At 53.8% G+C, this 18,878-nt stretch overlaps 1 protein-coding gene across 3 annotated transcripts in view; it reads right to left on the bottom strand.

Moving 5' to 3' along the window:
• The window catches only part of UNC13B (unc-13 homolog B), a 300,680-nt gene that overhangs the window by 12,330 nt on the left and 269,472 nt on the right, over positions 1-18,878 (bottom strand). For 2 of the 3 annotated variants that reach the window (XM_059725356.1, XM_059725358.1), the window contains 3 exons: positions 18,281-18,433; positions 14,765-14,888; positions 2,641-2,697 (listed from right to left, as the gene is read on the bottom strand). In XM_059725356.1, the coding sequence (XP_059581339.1) occupies positions 2,641-2,697; positions 14,765-14,888; positions 18,281-18,433 (334 nt within the window). The remainder of the gene's footprint in view (positions 1-2,640; positions 2,698-14,764; positions 14,889-18,280; positions 18,434-18,878) is intronic. The other variant, XM_059725357.1, reaches the window with a different exon arrangement.

The raw sequence follows: 18,878 nt of genomic DNA, 5'->3' as shown, positions 1-18,878 counted from the left end.
GAGGGGGAGGAAATCGGGTCTTGTTTGTAAAGGGAAAACTTCCAGGCTTTGCTTACCTGCCTGGCTCCAGCTTTAGCATTCATACAATTAAAGCATTTAATTGGTTTGCCCTTTAACAGATTCCCAGTCTCTGGCTCGCCCCAAAGCAGAGCGCTCCGGTGCCGGGGAACAGCAGGGCAAGGCCGCGTGGTGCTCTCTTCTCCGGGCAAGATGCAGACGGCCTTCAGCTGGCATCGCTAGCTATTTATTTGAACTCAGAGGCACGCTGCTTCCCTTTGGGGAGCGTGGACTCTCCTCCGCTGCTGTTATGAGCTGGGAGTAGCTCAACTGGAGCGGATGCGACTTTGCACTCCAGCACGCAGAGGAAGAAACATCTTCTGTCTCTGCGCAGCTGTCTCAGACTAAGCGTGCCATCCATCTCGAGCCCCAGGCACCCCTCCTATATCTGTACTGCCCAGACAGGGCTGGATTTCTGCTTGTCGGGTGGTGGCTCCATTCCCCACGCTTTTGAGTCCAACCTGGGAGGCTGACACTCCTATCCGCTGAACTCGTGACACTCTCCTCCTCTTGCTGTCCGAGCTACTGATACAGGCCGCACTGTCATTTGGGGATGTGCTCCAGATGGCAGGACAAGGAGCAATGGGCTCAAGCTGCGGCAAGGGAAGTTGAGGCTGGATATTAGGAAAAACTCTCTCACGAGGAGGGTGGTGACACACTGGACCAGGTTACCCAGACAGGTGGTGGCATCTCCATCCTTGGAGGTGTTTAAGACAAAGCCTTGTCTGGGATGATGCAGTTGGGGCTGGTCCTGCTTGGAGCAGGGGGGTTGCACTAGATGCGACCTCATGTCCCTTCAACCCTCGTTTTCTATGAGTCTGTGATTCACCACGTCACTCTGCAGATGGTTTTATTTGGCATAAACTCCATGTAAGTACTATGGATTCGAGAGCTCTGATAGCGACACTCAAAAAGTAACCGGAGGATGTCGCTCCCCAGGCATCTGCCTTCTTTTATCCTCCCCACCATCGCGGCCATTTCAGGGGGGGAGCAGCGGAGCCTAGTAATGGCAGGCCGCGTCCCGTGAGCCAGGAGCGCTTCACAGACCTCAAACCAGTAAGACTAATCCTATCGTTTTGAGCAAGAACAGTTGAGCTGTTGATTAAGTCTTGATTTCATTAACAACACAATCAATTGTTGAGTTTACTATTAACATTAAGGGCTGATGAGATTTTAATTTTGTCATGGATTTCCTACCCGCATCATTCACTGTTAGCAAGATTCCCCTCGTTTAGGTTAAGCAGCAAGAGGTTTTTTGCGATATCTTGTCTTGGACCAACTGTATAGTTGGGAGAGACGTTCGAGTTGTCAGCTGAGTTTCAGTTAGCTTGTTCGTTAATTTGCAGGAGAAAACTAACACGCAGTTTCATAGATGTTAGGGGCTGGAAGGACCTTACAGATCATCGGGTCCAGGTATATTGAACCAAACAGCAAGGAAAGTCACTGGCCCCCATTGGTCAAATTCATCGTCTCAGGGGATCACTACAGAAGCCACTTGGCTTTGCTTTTCAATGCACATCTTGGCACTTCAGTCCAGATCCAGCCGATGGGCTGCAGAGGACCCCAATGTGACCCGAGCACGTGGAGAAGGAGAGACGTGCCGTGCCGTGCCGCCTCTTGTCAAGCAGCTCTCCGAAGCTCAGCTGCTGCTCGTCTGCTGGAAACCTGCAACCAAAGCTACCGGGGACTTGGCTTCTTGCACAGCAGAGATGCAAGCGCAGGAACCAGAGCTCTGAACTCGGGCGGCTGAAAGACCCTTGAACATCACCGCGGCTGCGAGGACAAGCGCAGACTCCGCTGGAGATGAGAAACAGCGGCGCGGCCTCGATCTGTGAATGTCTCGTGTCCAGATGCATGCAATGCAGGCACGAGACAAGACAACAGGCCTGCATGTCGCAGTTCCTCGTGTATGCAGCTATTCTGTAGAAAAGTTCAGCTGCACACAGCAGGACCCATCCTGCACGAGGCGTCTCCCTCTTCACATCGGTCTCGTCGTGACCAGGGGATTACTGCTCGATTGACTCATTGCGAGGCACCGTCAGCAAGGTGCCATCAAAGCACATCAGCACGGCCTTCATCCTAAATGCCAGCTTCTGTCTACAGAGAGCCCACGCAGTGGGAATTGATGGACGGGAGCTCTGCTCCAGAAGCTGAGCGCCCACTTCGGAAACGACTCCTTCATCAATAGCTAATGCTCCAATCGCATCCACTTACCCCGGATGCCGATTACAACTAGAAAAGAGGTCAGAGGAGCATTTGCAATTTCCGTCGCACGCCGTGTAGGCAGGGAAGTTGGCTAAATCCTCCGTGTTCTTTGCTTTTTTCATTTTAAAATGAATTCCTGACTGTTCACCTATTTGCAGTGAATCACTAGGCTCCTGATTAAACACACAATACAATTAAAAACACACAAGTCTCAGCGCTCAGATTAGCAGCAAAAAGTCTACAGTGCGCTCACTACACACAAACGAGCGCGCTGCCCGTCAGACAGGGAGACACACAAGATGCATGCTACGCACTACTGTGTTGTCATGCTTATGCACAGAGACAGAACCGCAAGCCAATAACACACAACATTGATACCTTCAACTTTGACAAGTGTCCCAGTTCCTTAGCAGCACTGAAAATCAACTGGGTACCCTATGATTGCAAGAAGGGAGACAGAGGAGTGGGGGAGAAAAAAGGAGAGAGAGGTTATCAATAAAAATTGGGAGCATGTAAAGCAAAAACAGATGCAAAAAAATCAACCCGGTCCACTGATGAAACAAAGCAGTACAGGTCATGGCAGGTTTCTTTCTTTTTTGTCTATTTATTTGTACAAATTATACAACCCAGCTGAATGGGGAATGGGCACATGTGCGAAAGCACACTGCAGGTTTAACCTCGAGCTCTCCTTTACAGTTACAGGCAGACCTAGAGATCGATGAGCACAGCGGTGTCGGGAAGCTGAGACCACCGCCATAACCTTTGGTAGATGGGCAGAGAGATGCAAGAGTCAGCTGCATGCGGAGCGGACACCAAGAGCCGGCTTGCTCCGTTCTCAGCGTGTTTGCAGACAGACTACGCCTAGTGCAATACACATTTCAACAGTCCCTTGTGCACGAGAATGAAAGCACTGCCACCCAGACGTCCCCGCTCCCTGAATTATGGCTCATTGATGCTCTGAGCAATGAGGAAAGAAGCAAGCAAGCCGACGGCCAGCCAGGCAGGCCGCAGGACGGGGAGGTTTTGCAAGTGTATCCCGCAAAGGTGTCGTCCCTTTTCCTGCCGCAGCATCTTCCTATTCTTGCATCTCACTGCTGCCTGGGTATCCATGGCCAACACAAGATCAGCAAGGCTTGTAGCTGCCAAACACCCTCCTAAGAGTCTTTTGCAGAGTGCCTGAAGGGGATGGTTTAACTTTCATCCCCTCCCTTTTCCCGTCCTCTGCTCCTACCTTTGATTGTCACACAGGCTCCGTGGAAAACCTGACGGGTCCAGCCCGCCTCGCTCCCAAATAGCTCTTCCCTTGGGAGCTTCTGCTTTCCACCATGCTCTTTCAAGCTAACTCGACCGGGCTGTGAGGCTGGTCGCCAGAGGCTAGAAGTGTCTGCCCTTCTCTGATCAAGGGTCACCTCCTGCTCAGCAAGGCCTCACAGATGCATCAGGACAGATGTCCCTAAAGAGTAGGCAAGAGGCTCCTGGCTCGCGATGACTGGAAGCGACAGCTAGAAGGGACTATTTAATTTGTGAAAAAGTAATGCTCATAACGAGCACCAGACACGAGTCCAAAAGGGCCAAGGGGGTTTCAGCTGGGCACGGGCCTGAAGGAGCTTGCGCTACACGACAGACGAATGCGGAGGCCAGGCCTGGCTCAGGCGGTCCCCCAAACGTGCTGCTTACGGGAGGACTCGGTAGCAGGCAGAGCCGATGGGGAAGGGCTGTTTCCCTTTCCTACCTGCCCCTCCACCTTGCCTCCCTTTCTCCCTCCTGCAGGTCACCGAAGCCAAACGCCCTACGTTTTCTGTAATGCAAGTAAATCGGAGCGAGCGCGAACAAGAGCACGCCGAAACCGATGCCTGCTGCCAGCCAGGCCACTCAGTTCGTCTTCTATGTCCCCTCCCCGATGGTGTCTTTCCAGTTTAAATCTCCCAGAAGCAGGAGCTGGGTCTGTCTGCACATGGAGGATGCCCAGCATGGGAGACTGGGGCTCGAGTGGGCTCCCCAGGTTTTACTGCCGTGTCCTCATTCATTTTGCCAGGATTAAAGCAGAATCACGTCCACTGGGCCATGCCCCTGTTGCTAACTCATGCAACAGAGGCACAGATGCTGAGACTGTACTTTTCCCTTCTGAGGGAAAGCACAAACTAATGAGGAGAGGCCGAGGGAACTGGGCTTAGTCTGCAGAAGAGAAGACCGAGGGGGATTGAATAGCAGCCGTCACCTCCCTGCAGGGGGGCTGCAAAGAGGATGGAGCTGGGCTGGTCTCAGTGGGGGCAGCAACGTTATGAGCATTTAGCATCTTCCACACATCCCGACTGTCCAGTCCAGGGCCTCTGGACCTCACTGGTGCAAACAACATGCAAGAGAGCAGCCTCCGCCCCACACTTGGCATGCTCCGCAAGGTATTTTATATTTAACTGTGCCATGTCCTACATTACTCAGCCTGAAAGACACGACTCGGTGACTCAGACTGATGGATATCGCCTTGAGTGATTCCTTCTAGAGCTATCATTTGGCATTCGGTTTTTCCTCACCTCTTTGTGCTTGTTAAAATGAACCCGATGCAGAATGGGAGGCTTTAATGGGCTTAGTAGCGAACAGCTGCTGTTCGAACAGATTAAATTCAGACTCCTAGAGAAACGACCGAGGGCTGCATACCTGTACAGGCCATTGCCAGAAATAGGGTCACGTGTGAATTGCGTGGATACTGCTAAAATGATGACCTCCTCCCAAACAAAAATCCCACCCACGACATACCAGGCAGAGCATGTGCATGTGAAGGATTGATGCCCCCGGGCAAGGCCTGCAGCTCGCACACGTGGCTACACTGAAAGCTCTTGTGCAAACCATAAATGCCGCACAAGTCATGGGATCCTGTGCAAGACTGGTTGTTTTTTGCAGAAATCACAATGATAGCTGGAAGGGAGCTCAGGGGGTCGCATCTAGTCCAACCCCTGCTCAAGCAGGACCAGCCCCAGCTACATCATCCCAGACAAGGCTTTGTCTACCTGGGTCCTAAAAACCTCCAAGGATGGAGAGTCCCCCGCCTCTCTGGGAAGCCTGGTCCAGTGCTTCACCACCCTCCCGGTGAGAGTTTTTCCTACTATCCAACCTCAACTTCCCTTGCTGCAGCTTGAGCCCATTGCTCCTTGTCCTGTCGTCTGCCCCCACTGAGACCAGCCCAGCTCCATCCTCTTTGCAGCCCCCCTGCAGGGAGGTGAAGGCTGCTATTCAATCCCCCTCGGTCTTCTCTTCTGCGGACTCAATCAGCCCATTTCCCTCCTCCTCTCCTCACCAGTCCTGTCCCCCAGCCCACAACCATTTTCATTGCCCTCCGCTGGACTCTCTCCAATGTGTCCACATCCTTTCTGTAGTGGGGCCCACAGCTGGACACAGGACTCCAGATGTGGCCTCCCCAGTGCTGAACAGAGGGTAAGGATCACTGCCCTCCATCTGCCGGCACCGCTCCTGCCGATGCAGCCTGGGATGCCGGTCGCCTTTGCCAACAGCGTGCCCTTGCTGCGAAGACAACACTTTCATTTTTGCACTTAGGTTCTCACAGAGTCCATGCGCGCTGAACCAGGGAGAAGAGCAGAGCCCCTCTCTCAAAGCAGGTTACAAGACACTTTAAATGGGATTTAAATATTAATCCCTGGCCGTTGGGTGCCTTCATCCTCCTGTGGTATTTTCAAATCGGCGTTTGAACGCCACGAGCCAGACAAGGCACGTCATGTTCGTGCCGCAGGCTCCTATATAGGGCAGGTCTGTAACACTCAGCAATACCCAGTGACTCAATCTGCTTGGCAGAACAAAGCAGCTCAGCTACCTCCTCTGGTCTTCCTTCCCCGCTACGAACCACTTCCATCAATCAATACCGATCTCCGTCAGCACATGTGCAAGCACAACACGGCTTTGCTGTTGCAAAGGGCTCGTCATCGAGGAGGGCTGCCTAATGAAGTCCTCTGCACAGCGCCTGCCCCTGCCCTCTGCCGCTCTCATAAGCAGGGTGCTCCAGCTGCCCCCAAACGCCCCAGAGCTCACCCGGACCACGTGCATCGCCCCAGGCTCAGTGAAACCTCCCCGAACGAGCTGGTAGACAGAAACGGCTGCACAACCCACCCACCTGTCGCAGCCCTTACGTCTACCAGCCCCCTCCTAGCATCCGATTAAGCAGGTTCTTGCTTACGAAGTCTCATGCTTCGCTGAACCAGTCAGTCTCCAAGGTGCCACCCTGCTGTGCCTCTCGCCTGACTTTGGACCAATACAACGAACTACCTCACAGCTTTACCTCTGGCACCCTTTGCTGCCTCTCACGCAGGATGCAAAGCTTCTTCCAGATAATTTCCCAAAGCAGAAATGACTATGGCAACTCAGAGGGAAGTGGGGGTGGGAAAGAGGCAAAGGCCACGACGGACAGCATTTCCATCAGTGGTGGATGCTGCAGATTTAAGGCTCAATAACATCCCCAGTATTTTATGAAGATGCTGCCTTCTTCACCGCACCTTCTGCAAACCCACAAGATATCTCTAGCTCATTTCATGGAGCCTTGACAATCTCTGATCAGGATTTAACTAGCCTTAAAAAAAAAGGAAAAGAAAAGAAAAGAAAAGAAAAGAAAAGAAAAGAAAAGAAAAGAAAAGAAAAGAAAACCCACCCCTATTCAGGGGAGGATCCCCAGGTCCGGTCAGCTCACAGCTGAAGTGGAAGGAAGCATGTCAATTTACCCCTGGGAGACTGCAGCCAAACTTAACTGTCCTACAGACGGATTAGATCCAGCGAAGCGAGCTACTGATGCTGCAGTTTTGTCATGAGGAATCCTTCATTCGTTTCTAAGACGCATGTGAAGTGCCCCGATCCCACCCTGGTTCAGCGGGCGTCGAATTGGGAGTGCTTCAGGACCTGGACCACTGGGCAGCCCCCGCCAGAGCGCTCCCCGAGTCAGGGCGGCAGCAGCGTGCTCCCCCGCCGTCCTGGAAGAGGAGCACTACGGGACCACGCAACCCCTCGTTGGGGTCTGCTGAAGGAGGCAGAGATTTCAAAAACGTCCCTCGTTTTTTAAAAGCTTTGGCCATTTTTGAAGCACTTCATCAGCGATACACATCTGCACGCTCAGTTTGGAGCATCTCAATAGGTGCTTCAGATGTTATGTCCTCCCAGGGCTTTAGCAACACTAATTCAGGGCCGTGGCAGCTTGCACAGCGTGTGCTCCAACGCCCAGATCCAATAACCGTCAGATTTGATCGCCCGCGGCAGTGCGTGCGCTCCCTCGGGAGGCTTTACTAGCTAACAACAGCAGCCTCTAGCTAATACAATCAGGTTAAAAATCATTAAGATCAAAGGGGGTTTTTTTTCAAGCGACTTGCTCCAGCAAGCAAGGGCAAGCTGGGCTCTGGACTGGGAGAGGAAAACAAAAGAAAGAAGGAAACCTTTCATACATATTTGGACTCCTCTCTCATTTGGAAGGGGCTCTGCAAGGGACCTGGACAGCGCAGCGTCCTTTTTGAAAGGGCACAAACACTAGTTTAGATTATCTGGCTTGAAGCAGGACAAGCTGCCTTCCCACATGTGTTTGCAGGGGCCGGCTGCGGCTTCTGCGCCCTTTGCAAGTGCTGGAGAAAGGATGCATCTAATAGCCAGAGGGTGCTGGCAGCCTTCCTGCTGGCCCCATCTTCTCCTGCTGACCATGAAAGCAGCGCTGGCATGCGCTCCAGGGGACAGGGACAGGTACAACCACAGCCCGAAGCCAGGACAGCCTGAAGCCTGCGTCTAACTCAGGATCACACTCTTATTTAGCCAAGAGCAGTCTCTCCAGGGCAGAAAAGGAAACGCTGCGAGGGCGCGTATCAACAGAGTGCGCTCCACCTGTCCGCTACAGAGCGAACACCGGGGCAAAGCAAGCAGAGAGCTTGGAGGAGGGGTCCATGCTTCAGTCCCGCATCTTTCGACTGGCCCGATCGCCTCTGAGCCAAAGGCAGAGGCTCAGGCTACTGCGGGACAGGAGAAAAGAGCGCGTGCATCAAGCGCTGGTATGAAAACACGATGGATTCAGCAACCTGAAAACACCGACTCCCTGAAACTCATCCACCTACTCATGCAAAAGAGACTGAGGCTTTAATTAAAGCACTGATCTCTAGTTAAAGCGGCGAGGTGTGCACGGTTCGCTGAATTACTGCGGCTCGCATTGCCATTGATCTCCAAATCCATGGAAATTCAATCCCCACCGGCTTCTGAGCCGGTGATTTGAGCGCATTATTAGGACACCTGCTGCTGCCTCTTGTCCTCGAGGCACAGAAGCGACACGATTGCTGCGATGCCGTTACAGCCGACACGGGCTGGAGCGGCCCGGCCGGCCTCGTCACAAAGAGCCACGCTCTGCCGTAATCCTGCAGACGCAGCAAGGGACAAAAGGGGCAACGCTTCCAGGTTTCTCCTCCTGCGCAATGCAGCACTGCGTGAATTAGGATAGGACCTCGGGGCGGAGAAGGCGTGAGTGTGACCCCATCCTTGCACAACACCCGAGAGCTAGGTGTGCTTCAGAGGTTTCAGGACAGACGTCAGTTTGCTTGGGCTCAGGGTAACAGCCTCCATTAAAAGCCTTTTCCACTTTTATCAGAGGTAGAGAAAGAGAATGAAAACATTGAGAGCACTTGAAACAAAATGCAAGGCAAGGCTTTCTTTTTGACACCAGGAGCCCTTATTTCATTAGCCGGCAGAAGCAGAGATGTTACAGGGAAGCTCCCCTGTGACCCTCCTTTAGATGGTATAAAAGACGGCAGTAAAACTGCAGAGTTTGGGGGGGAAGAGGGAGAGGGTTCGTTAAGGTGGGCTGGAGCTGCTGCCGGTCTTGCCCCTGCTCTCCTGAAAGCAAACGAGGTGAACAGACAACGGGACGGGGAAAACCAGCAAAGGGAAAAAAGTGCAGCTTGCCTGCGATGCTGAGTCTCAGCCTCAGACACGTGGCCACAGCACGAGCCTTGCCAGGCACTTGCAGACCTGGCAAACCTGTAGCGCAATCAAAGGTAAAATCCAGACCAAAGGTAAAATCCCGGCCTCACCGGAGCCAATTTCATCCCCAGCGCGGCGAGTCTTGGCCGGCCGAGCCAGACGCTTACTGAACAGCTGCCAAAAGAGAAGGCAGGCAGCAGGGAAGGGACAGGACACGTGCATATAAGAGACAGGAGGGACTCGTCTCGCCTCCCAAGGGCCGCTCAGGGTTCGGTGGATGCCAGCGGAGGAGCTGATGCCTTCAGTTTGCTCTCTGACCTGGTCTGACCACCCTCTCCTTGACAGCTCCATTGATGGAGAGTCCCCACCTTCCCCCACTGGGAAGGACTTAGTGTGCTATGGTGGGTCCCAGGTGGCAATGGAAGTGATGGTCGTGTTGACAGGGCTTGCTTCCTGCATCTTATCTGCCCTCACCCACCCCAAGTCCCATTGCTAAGGACCCCAGAGGGGCTGATGAATGATTAAGAATGATGACCTAAAAGGCCCCTTCCAGTCCTGCAAGTTGAGACCCCGTTGCACGCAGGTATCCGGTTTCCATATGAACATGTATTCCAACTCTCCAGCTGCCACCCGATAAAAAAACCCAACTGCATGTCACCGGGAAAGAGCAAGAGAGAAGGACACTGCCAATGCCGGGCCATTGCAGTGGCAGGAAATCCATTGGGTTAAAACCTGCTTGGAAGACACTAGCGTGAAGGGAAGGCAAAATAAACCAACCTGACCTGTGGAAAAATCCCTTCCTAGCCTTAAACTTAGCTACTGCTTTGACCCCAAGCCAGACCCAGCATGTAGTTCACCAAAGAGATTTTTAGCTTTTAAGGCTATGGACACATTCATTTCTAGCGGTAAGGGGGCACGCACATGTTGCAGCGCTACCATGCAGCACAAAGCAGGTGACAGCATCTCTCCGCTCGGCAGTGGCGAGGCTTCACCTGGACACTGCATTCAGGTCTGCATTTCACATTTTAAAGAGGACGTAGAGAAGGTACAGAGGGGCCAGAGGTGGGTGACAAAGATGCTCAAGGGCTTGAAAGGCAAGTCAGAGGAGAGGCTAAAGGAGCAGGGCATGTTCAGCTTGCAGAAAAGGCACCTGAGAGGGGCCATGAAAGCAGTCTGCAAACACTGGAAGGGCTGCAATAGAGAAGAGGGAAAGCAGCTGTTCTCTCTTGCTGCAGAGGAGGATGTGGACCAACGGCTTGAAGCTGCAGCAAAGTCAGTTTAGATTAGAGATCTGGAAATGCTTCTTCATTGTTAGAGCAAGGAGGCAGTGGGGTATGCACACCAGTGGGGGAAGGTGGGGACTCTCCATCACTGGAGGTGTCAAGGAGAGGGTGGACAGACACTGGGCAGCGATGATCTAGGTGCAGCGATGCCTGTGCTCTGCTATGGGGATGTCCCAAGTTTCTGGGCTGTGCTGGTTGTACCCCCCACTTTCTGCTCCATGCGTCAGGGGGTTTGAAGCCTCCCCCAGAGGCGCTGGTGCTGCTGCAGCCCAGGATGGGGATGGGGATGGGCTGTGCCAATGCTCCTGCTCAACCAACCCCACAGGGTCCTGGCTGGAGGGTCTTGCCCCTGCACTCAGGGTCAGATCAATGCTGCACTGGGGGCAGGAAGGGATTTTCCCCTGGTCAGACTGGTCCGGACTGGGGGAGGGTTTTGCCTTCCTCTGTACCAGGGCATGGCCTCTGCCTGGGATCTTTCGAGCATCTATTAACGACCTGTTTCTTTGAAATGTTATTAGCTGCTGTGGTTCCCTCGCTTTACCTATGGCAGGTTCAGGTGCGATGTCTGTGTTGCACCAGGGTTGACAGTAGTTTCACGAAGAGTTTAAATGGTGGATGTGTCTGGGCTGGTTTGCATAGGGCTGATCCTGCCTCAGGCCAGGGTTGGCTTAGATGTGACCCCCACCGGCCCCTTCCAGCCCCCCAGCTCTAGGACCCTGATACCTCCAAGGGACCTCACCTCAGAGGGGAGCTTCTCCAGCACATGGGTGAGAAGGGGCTGTTCCTTGCTCCCCCCTGCCCCCAGTGAGCTGGATCCCAGACCAAGAGCAGCAGCTGTCAAAATAGCCCCACCCCTGCACACACCCTGTGGGTAGTGGGGGACGGGGAGGATTTGACAGCTTCTGCCTGTTCTTGGCAAGGGAGAGGGCAGCACCAGCTGTTAGGAGCCCCCCAAGTCCAGGCAGCCTTCCCATCAGCCGGAGGCAGCCTCCTCTGCCGGCAGCTGCTGCTGCTGCCACTGCACGCCAGTGACATCCACTCCAGGCCAGCTGTGCTGACAACAGCTGCTGCTATTGCTCCCAGGGTGGTGAGAGCAGCAGCACCAGTCCTCGCTGTTGCAATGACGGCGGCAGGGTCGCAGCAGGGCTCTGACAGCTCACTGTGGCTGTATGCATCCAGCGGGAGGAAAGCAGGGGGACCCTTCTGGCCCCCGAAGGCAGAAGCCGCGGAGCGTGGGATTACCCAACCCCTTCCACACAGAGCTTCCTTTCAGACCCTTTGCAGGGACACCAAATACAAAAAACCTGCATGCAACACCAGCTGGACCCCTAACCAGTCACACCGCCCCTTCCAGAAGCCTGCTGAGATCCCGCCTGCAGCAATTTAGGCCCCTTGTTCCCAGCACTGTGCTCCGAAGACCACTGCAGAATCTAATAGTTAAAACTCTCCTAATTTCTTCACAGATCGTTTGTGTCCACTGGATCTTGGGGGCCCATCCTATCTTGTTGGTGATACTTCTGAGTTATATGCACTTATCTTACAACTGGGTAGCATGCCTCTGTTTCCCCAACTAGCTTGCACACTGGGGGAGAATGGGCTCATGGTGTTTGGAAGCAGACCCTCAAGGAAAGGGGACCGGGCTATGGAGCAAACAGTGAACCAATTGGTCTATGTCGACAGGCTGGAGACCAAATGGATTCAAGCTCCAAGAGACTGGAGAAGGCTGCAGGGCCCAAGGGAGTGGTGCTCTGGGGAGTCCATGACTGGCCTAATTTCTGACATGTCTGTTTTGGTGCATTTGCTCTGGATGGGACTGGAAATCCACTGGAGTCTCCCTGCACGGGTTCAAATCCTATCAGCCACAGGCTGGGGCATCTGGTTCCTGTGGGGCTGGGCACTTATGCAATGGGCTCCACTTGCAGCAAGGGAAGTTAAGGTTGGATATTAGGAAAAACTCTCACGAGGAGGGTGGCGAAGCACTGGACCAGGCTCCCCAGAGAGGGGGTGCAGTCTCCATCCTTGGAGGTTTTGAAGACCAGGGCAGACAAAGCCCTTGGCTGGGATGATGTAGTTGGGGCTGGTCCTGCTTGGAGCAGGAGTTGGACTGGATGTGACCTCCTGAGCTCCCTTCCACCCTCCATGTCTATATTCTGATCGCATTCTCCTGTTCCCAGCCTTGACTGCTCTGCCATGGGGCCCTGGCAGCTGATCTGTGTCTGGACTACTTCTGCCCATCTCTCTTCCGGTAGCTTGCTCTAGACCACGGTTTAGAAGAGAGTCTGGGCCAGAACCGGGTGCAGCTGGAGTGCAGCCCCTTGCCGAACAGCAGCTGCTCCGTTTTCAAGGGTGCCATCACGGAGGTAACACGGGACCACACGTGATGGCACAGAGGGGCTAGTGCACGGTGACCTCCCATTGCTTGGGGGAGTTTTCAAGTGACGGGCTGCTTTTTGCAGGGAAACAATGTCAGGCACCTGCATCCCACATCGCCTGGGAGCTTCAAAGGCTGCCAGTGTAAAAGCCCCAAGCAGATCCTTCTACCTGCCCTCCTTAGGAGAGCTTTCTCCCCACCCTCTTTCCATTGCTTCCATGTGGAAGGGATAAAGCAGCTCTAACAGCAAGGTGTCAACAGTTTTCCTTAAATCTCCTTTCCTATAGTAGTGTAGAAGTTGGCTGGAAAATGCATTCTTTTCTCCCAGGAAGTGAGCCCTTTTCCCCCTTTTAAGGGCAGTGCCCAAATCCCCGAGACGGATTAAAGGGATTTAAAAACAATCGCTTAAATAAGTGTGGAGCAAACAGGTGTTTGAGGCTCCTGACTTGTTTCCTAGTTCCTAAGAGGCTTCTGAAAGAGCTCACGTATCACGGGGCATCTCAGCAGCTCCAGGTTTAAACAGACCGTTAAGGGGGAGAACAACTAACCCGGCTGCAGCCTGCAAGTCTGCACCATCCCCAGTCGTCTTTCCGCACAAGCAGAGAGCCGGTGAGGAATGAGAAGAGCCGCCTTTCCACCTGCCGGTCAAATCAAAGCGCATCACGCTGCCATGAGGCCCAGAGTCCTGCTTCTGGGAGGACTTGCAGCAACTCCAAACGCGAGGTTGCAGCCAGGAGTCCCGTGGGCTCCTGATGGGATCTCGGCCCGGGAGCAGCTGGGCCTCTGGACCTGGAACGTCGTCCGGCGCCGCAGCTCGCTGGGATTGGGAGACGGGTCGTCTTCCCATCACCGACTTGCCACTAGCCTAAGTGGTCCCTGCAGATGAACACTTACATGACAGGCTGTTTTGGAAATCAGAGCCCATCCTGGGGCTGATTCAAACAACTCCCCAGAGACGGAGCAACGCTGCTTCGCTCCATTGGGATGATAGTCTGAAGCATCACTAACGACTCATCCCAAATTAGCCACATCTAATAGGAGAAGTGCTCAGCCGCCGAAGGAGCAGTGGTCATGTGGTCCATCCAAGCCCCCGAAGCCAGCACCAGTCACTAGATCCTTTGGGGCGCAGCTCTCTGCAGAAGACTGCTGGCCCCTGCCTGCCCATCGTGTCCAAAAATGCCCCCAAGCCCGTGGCAGAAACCTTCCACTTCGCTGGACTTCCCGTCCCTGACCTCGGGGGAGTTGTCATGAACAAAAAGCACTTTAAAAAACAACGTGAATGCAAAACCGTGAACTAGAAATCTTAGAAATTCAGGAAAAGTCAGGCTGGGAGGCACCTCTCCAGTGGCCACATCTAGTCCAACCCAATCTAAACCACCCCATACTAATCCTAAATCACCCACAGACTGGAGGGTTTTAAGCATGCTCTCCACAGGGAGAGGGGATCTTGTCCCACTGCCTGGACTAGGTGGTAACTCCAGCTGTCAAATGCCCGCTCACCTTAATTGACCTAATCAATCCATTTATTACCTCTCCTTGCAGGACCCATCCCCCATCCTTAATCTTTCTATATACAATTTTCTTTCTGCTAGTCCATTCCTAGCACGTGATGAAGCCAGTTGTTGCCTCTCTCAGTTAGTCTCCAAGGTGCTGCCCTGACCTGGTTTCTGTCCGGCATGGTCTCATACCCGACAGTCGTTCTGGCATCTCAGCTGGCAGTGCTGGGAGCATCTCAACACCCACCACAAATGAAGCCACCCAGTGCTGGCATACGGCTGTCTCCTCCCTTCTGTCACCCACACGACAGAGCAGGCACCTATGCAAGCGCGACCCCCTGGACGGATGACCCCAGACAGAGGAACGAGGGTGGTCTCTGCCCTGAGTCGGGAAGGAGGGAGTGCTTTACCGTGTGGTCTGTGAGCGGAGGCAGCACAATCAGCTTCTCCATGGTGTTCATTACCACGCGCCAGAGCTCCTTCAGCACCCGCTTCAGCACCGTCTTCTCACACACCGTCGCAAACAGCGTCAGGCTGCAGGGAGAGAAGGAGAGCTGATTAAGCCACGCTGCGCCGGGGACGTGATCCGCAGGAGACGGGGACTGGGAGCGCGGGGGAGAGGCAGTGCCTCGTCAGACAAACAGCGTTAGTGACTCTCCCATGCCTCAGGCAAGAGAACCGCTCCCTTGCCACACTGCTGCTAATGGAAAGCACCCGCTTCCCACTCCCTTCGGAGGACATTGGCACACACGCGCGAGATGAGCACTTACTGCACTGCCGAGCCGAGGCTGAACTCTTATTTATGATTTGCATTTCGGAAGCTGGCCAAGATCCCAAATAACACCCGGGTTGGGGGCTTGCAAATAAAGCCCAGCTCCAGAGCATTCATCTCCTAACCAGGGAAGGACGGGACACAATTTCAAGTCCAAACAAGACCATTGTGACCACTTAGTGCGACCTCCTGTGTCAGCAGCTGGCAAGGTTTGTGGCACGCTGCAATGGCCCAGCTTGGGCTGAAGCGGGCCAGTGCCAGGGCCCAGTTGCCACCACTGCTTCTCGCCCCTGCCCAGCCATGGGGCAGTGCAGGCAAGGCCCCTGCTCCACGAGCTGCATCTCTTGGCTCCGCAGGCTGCCGACTCCTGCCCTATGTCCCCCTCAGCGGCTCCATCAACACGCTGTGGTTGTGCCTCAGCATCTCCAAAGCCAAACCAACAGTCAGACCCCTGCCACACATTACGTATATCACACATCTGATGGGTGAACCATGCAATAAGTTTAGACCAGCCATGCATATAATGATCAGGGCATACAAATGTCTATCCAGCTATCAAAGGAGCCAACCGGTTATGAAGTTAGTGCTTGAAAATGTATACAGTTGGTTCTAACAGGAGGGCTCTGCAAAGCCCTGCCAGGCACTGGCAGCTTCTTTCAGGGCAAAGCACAAATTTCTGGAGACATCCTGTCTCCAGCACTTCAAAAGCACCCCTCCCAGAGGGTCCCCGTGTCGGGAAGCTGCCAAGTCGCATGCCTGTTCTCCACCGTCATCGTTCTGCTTCTCGGAGAAACCTACGCTCAAACATGTGCACGCTTCCGGCGTGGGATCTAGAAGAGCAGCCAGGATGAATGCTTCCCAACAGCCTATTTTCTCACGCTTGATCCCATCCCCTTTATACCCCCTTAAACCACCCGAGTGCCTCTGACTCCCTGCCTTGCATTCACATCCTCCAGAAGCATGCAGATCCCTTCCTCCCCAGTCACAATCACACAGCTTGCTTGCTTGCCAATGCTTGCTCTGATCCTGGCTGGGATTTTCGTTCTCATCCTCCCGAGGCCAGGCTACAACTGGAAGGTGGAGAACAGGCAGGCAACAGCTCTCCTCTCCAGCCATAAGGAAAAGATTTCAGGATTGTTTCAAAAGTTTTAGACAGATGTACAACTGCAGTATCTTACAGGAGAAGAGGACACTTACCTCTTGGGAGTATGCTAGTCTGGTGTACTGGTCTCATCTGTCTTCTCCCAACCCCCAGTAAAGGAAACTGAACCAGAATAAGTTATCCCCTAGTCTCACTGGGTGGAAATGACTGCAGTCCAGCCTCACTTACTGCTGGACGGGAGCAGACGCATGAAACAAGTGCATCAGATTCAGCCGCACCGCAGGAAGCCCCCCGGGACTTGCAAAGGGGTTTAACTGCTTCGCCTGTCCATGCCCTGAGCGTGACAAGGCTCCCCAGGCAGTGACACCAAAACCCTCGTGGGCCCAGACTTGAAAAGGAGTCGGGTAAATAAGCTGTTTGTGCATTTGGCAGTTAACAGATGAAATGCAGAAAGCAAGACGGTCTGCCAGCCCCTGGGCAACTAGACTACTGAGCAACGGGCGGGATGCTCCTCCTCTCCCCAGCTTGGGGTCCAGGTCTTGCTCAGTCAAGCTCAGGGAAGGTTTCTGACTGCAACTCCTATACTAACAGAAACTCCTAACCTGGGGCTGCCCAAACCTGGCAGGGAGAAGGGGAGATTTCAGACACCCTCCCTGTTTCCATCCCTCCTCGCAGCTGAGATGCTCAGCATGCAGCTGTTGCAACTCCACAACCTCAGCATCGATGCCTCTAGTCGAGGCACAAGGGTTCTTCGCCTGTACCTGGGTTTCGAAAGTTGGTCAAAGGGCAAGTCGACGCTCAGCATCACTTTAAATAGGTTACGTTTTGAACGTGGCCCAAGAAATACGTCCTCAGCTGCAGTGAGTGTGGGAGGCTTGTCGCGCCATCCTTCTGCAGCTCAGCTCTCTCTTTCCAAAGGCTGGCCATGGAGATTGCCCTGACACCATAGATTAAAGCAGCGGCAAGATGAAAAGCATCAGCACCGGTGAGAAGGCCAAGTATCCCCACCTGGCAAAGCCCATTTCCAGAGATGAGGGAATGCAACAGATTGTGGGGGATGGCAAAAGGCCGCCTGGTCCAACGTACAGACTCTGAAAGCTGATCACAAGCCCTCCTCCTACATGCTTCTCATCAGCTCCCTGGACACCCCCAGCCTCTGAAACACAAGAAATGTCTTGATATATTCCTTTGTACTCTCTGCTACCCCTGCCTTCTCCAACTCTCTCTGCGTTTGCACCATCAAGCAGCTGTGTTCAATCTCCCCTGCCACCCCTGCTGCGGTGAAGGGCAGAGATGGATTGAATGGATCCACAGGGTCTGACAAGACCCAACCCACTGCCCCGTGTTATTCAACACCCGCTGGAAGCCAATGGCAGAGCCAGGACCATGCACTTGCTGAAGTGCCCACAGTATGCATACAAACTTCTGCTGCTTTGTGGTGCTCCCACATCAGCCCCCAGAAATCTGTCTGCTGCAGCCAACTGAACTGGGGCAGGACCCAGCTGTGGTGCAAACTGGAAGAGGGAGGAAGTCAGAAGACATGGACAGGGAGAAAGGGAGGGGAAAAAAAACACAATTTTGGCTCTGCCACTGACTTTCTTTACGGTCAGAAGAGAAGAGAAGTCGTTAAGATGCCCGTGTTCCCTGGCTGTCAGTGAGAAGGGGAAGCCGTCTCACCAGATGAATCAGAAGCAATTTCCATGTACTAAGACAGAACAGCCAATGTCAAATATGACGCGAGCAGTCACTTTCAGCACCTGCGCCAAGGCACAGCTGGAACAAGCACGTACAAATCCAACTTGCAAAACAGTCTCTCTGACAAACACAAGCTACACGCGCTGTGCGTGCTGCAGGAATGTGCACCGTTCCCCAACTCGAGTCTTGTCATCACCTCGGCTGGGACAAGCAGCCCACCCGCCTCAACCCACCACCAGGATTTTGAGACAGAAGGGAGCTCTCAGGAGCTGTCTAGGAAGTTGAAGGCTCCCTTCCCCACCTCCACGGCCAGTTGTATAGCAGCACAAGACGCAGCACGAGGATGCTCCTCCTTACTTTCCATCCAGGAAGTCCATCAGCGGCCTCAGGACATTGTCTGCATCTTGCGCCACCGTGTTCCGGGCGTTTGCAGGGATATTGCCCGTCCCCTTCACTTGACAAAGGATGTCCGACATCTGCTTGACGCACTCGTCAATGCGGGTCTGAAAGCTGGAGGGAAGCAAGGCAAGTCGTTATTCAGGGGCTGCACGCGGTAACCCAACACGTCCCTGCAGACTGTGCACTCAGTGTACATGCGTCCCTCCTCTCCAAGAGATGCTTTCTCTGTTTCTCTGCCAATGCTCATATTGACAGCAGGTCCTTTCTAAACGCCCTTGCACGCAGCACCAGGCGCCAGCCACAGCCTCTCCGTACTGCGGGCGGAGTGCCGATGGGGGAGGGCAACTCATCCACTTAACTAGAAATTGCCAAAGTGCCCTTTCTTTTTGCAAGGTCTGCCGTGGCTTCCAACTCAAAGCATGGCACTGTCTCTCCATAAAGGGAACAGGGCCCCACAGGCAGTGACAATCTGGGACTGTGGTCATCAGGAAACACTGCAGACAGACGCATGCGTCCCATTGCAGCGCCGACAACACGAGGGCAGGTGCTGCCTGGA

Source organism: Alligator mississippiensis, chromosome 3 (genome assembly GCF_030867095.1).
Source record: "Alligator mississippiensis isolate rAllMis1 chromosome 3, rAllMis1, whole genome shotgun sequence".
NCBI lineage: Eukaryota > Metazoa > Chordata > Crocodylia > Alligatoridae > Alligator > Alligator mississippiensis.
The sequence above is the reverse complement of the archived record's forward strand: the minus strand, read 5'-3'. Positions and strand labels throughout refer to the sequence as shown.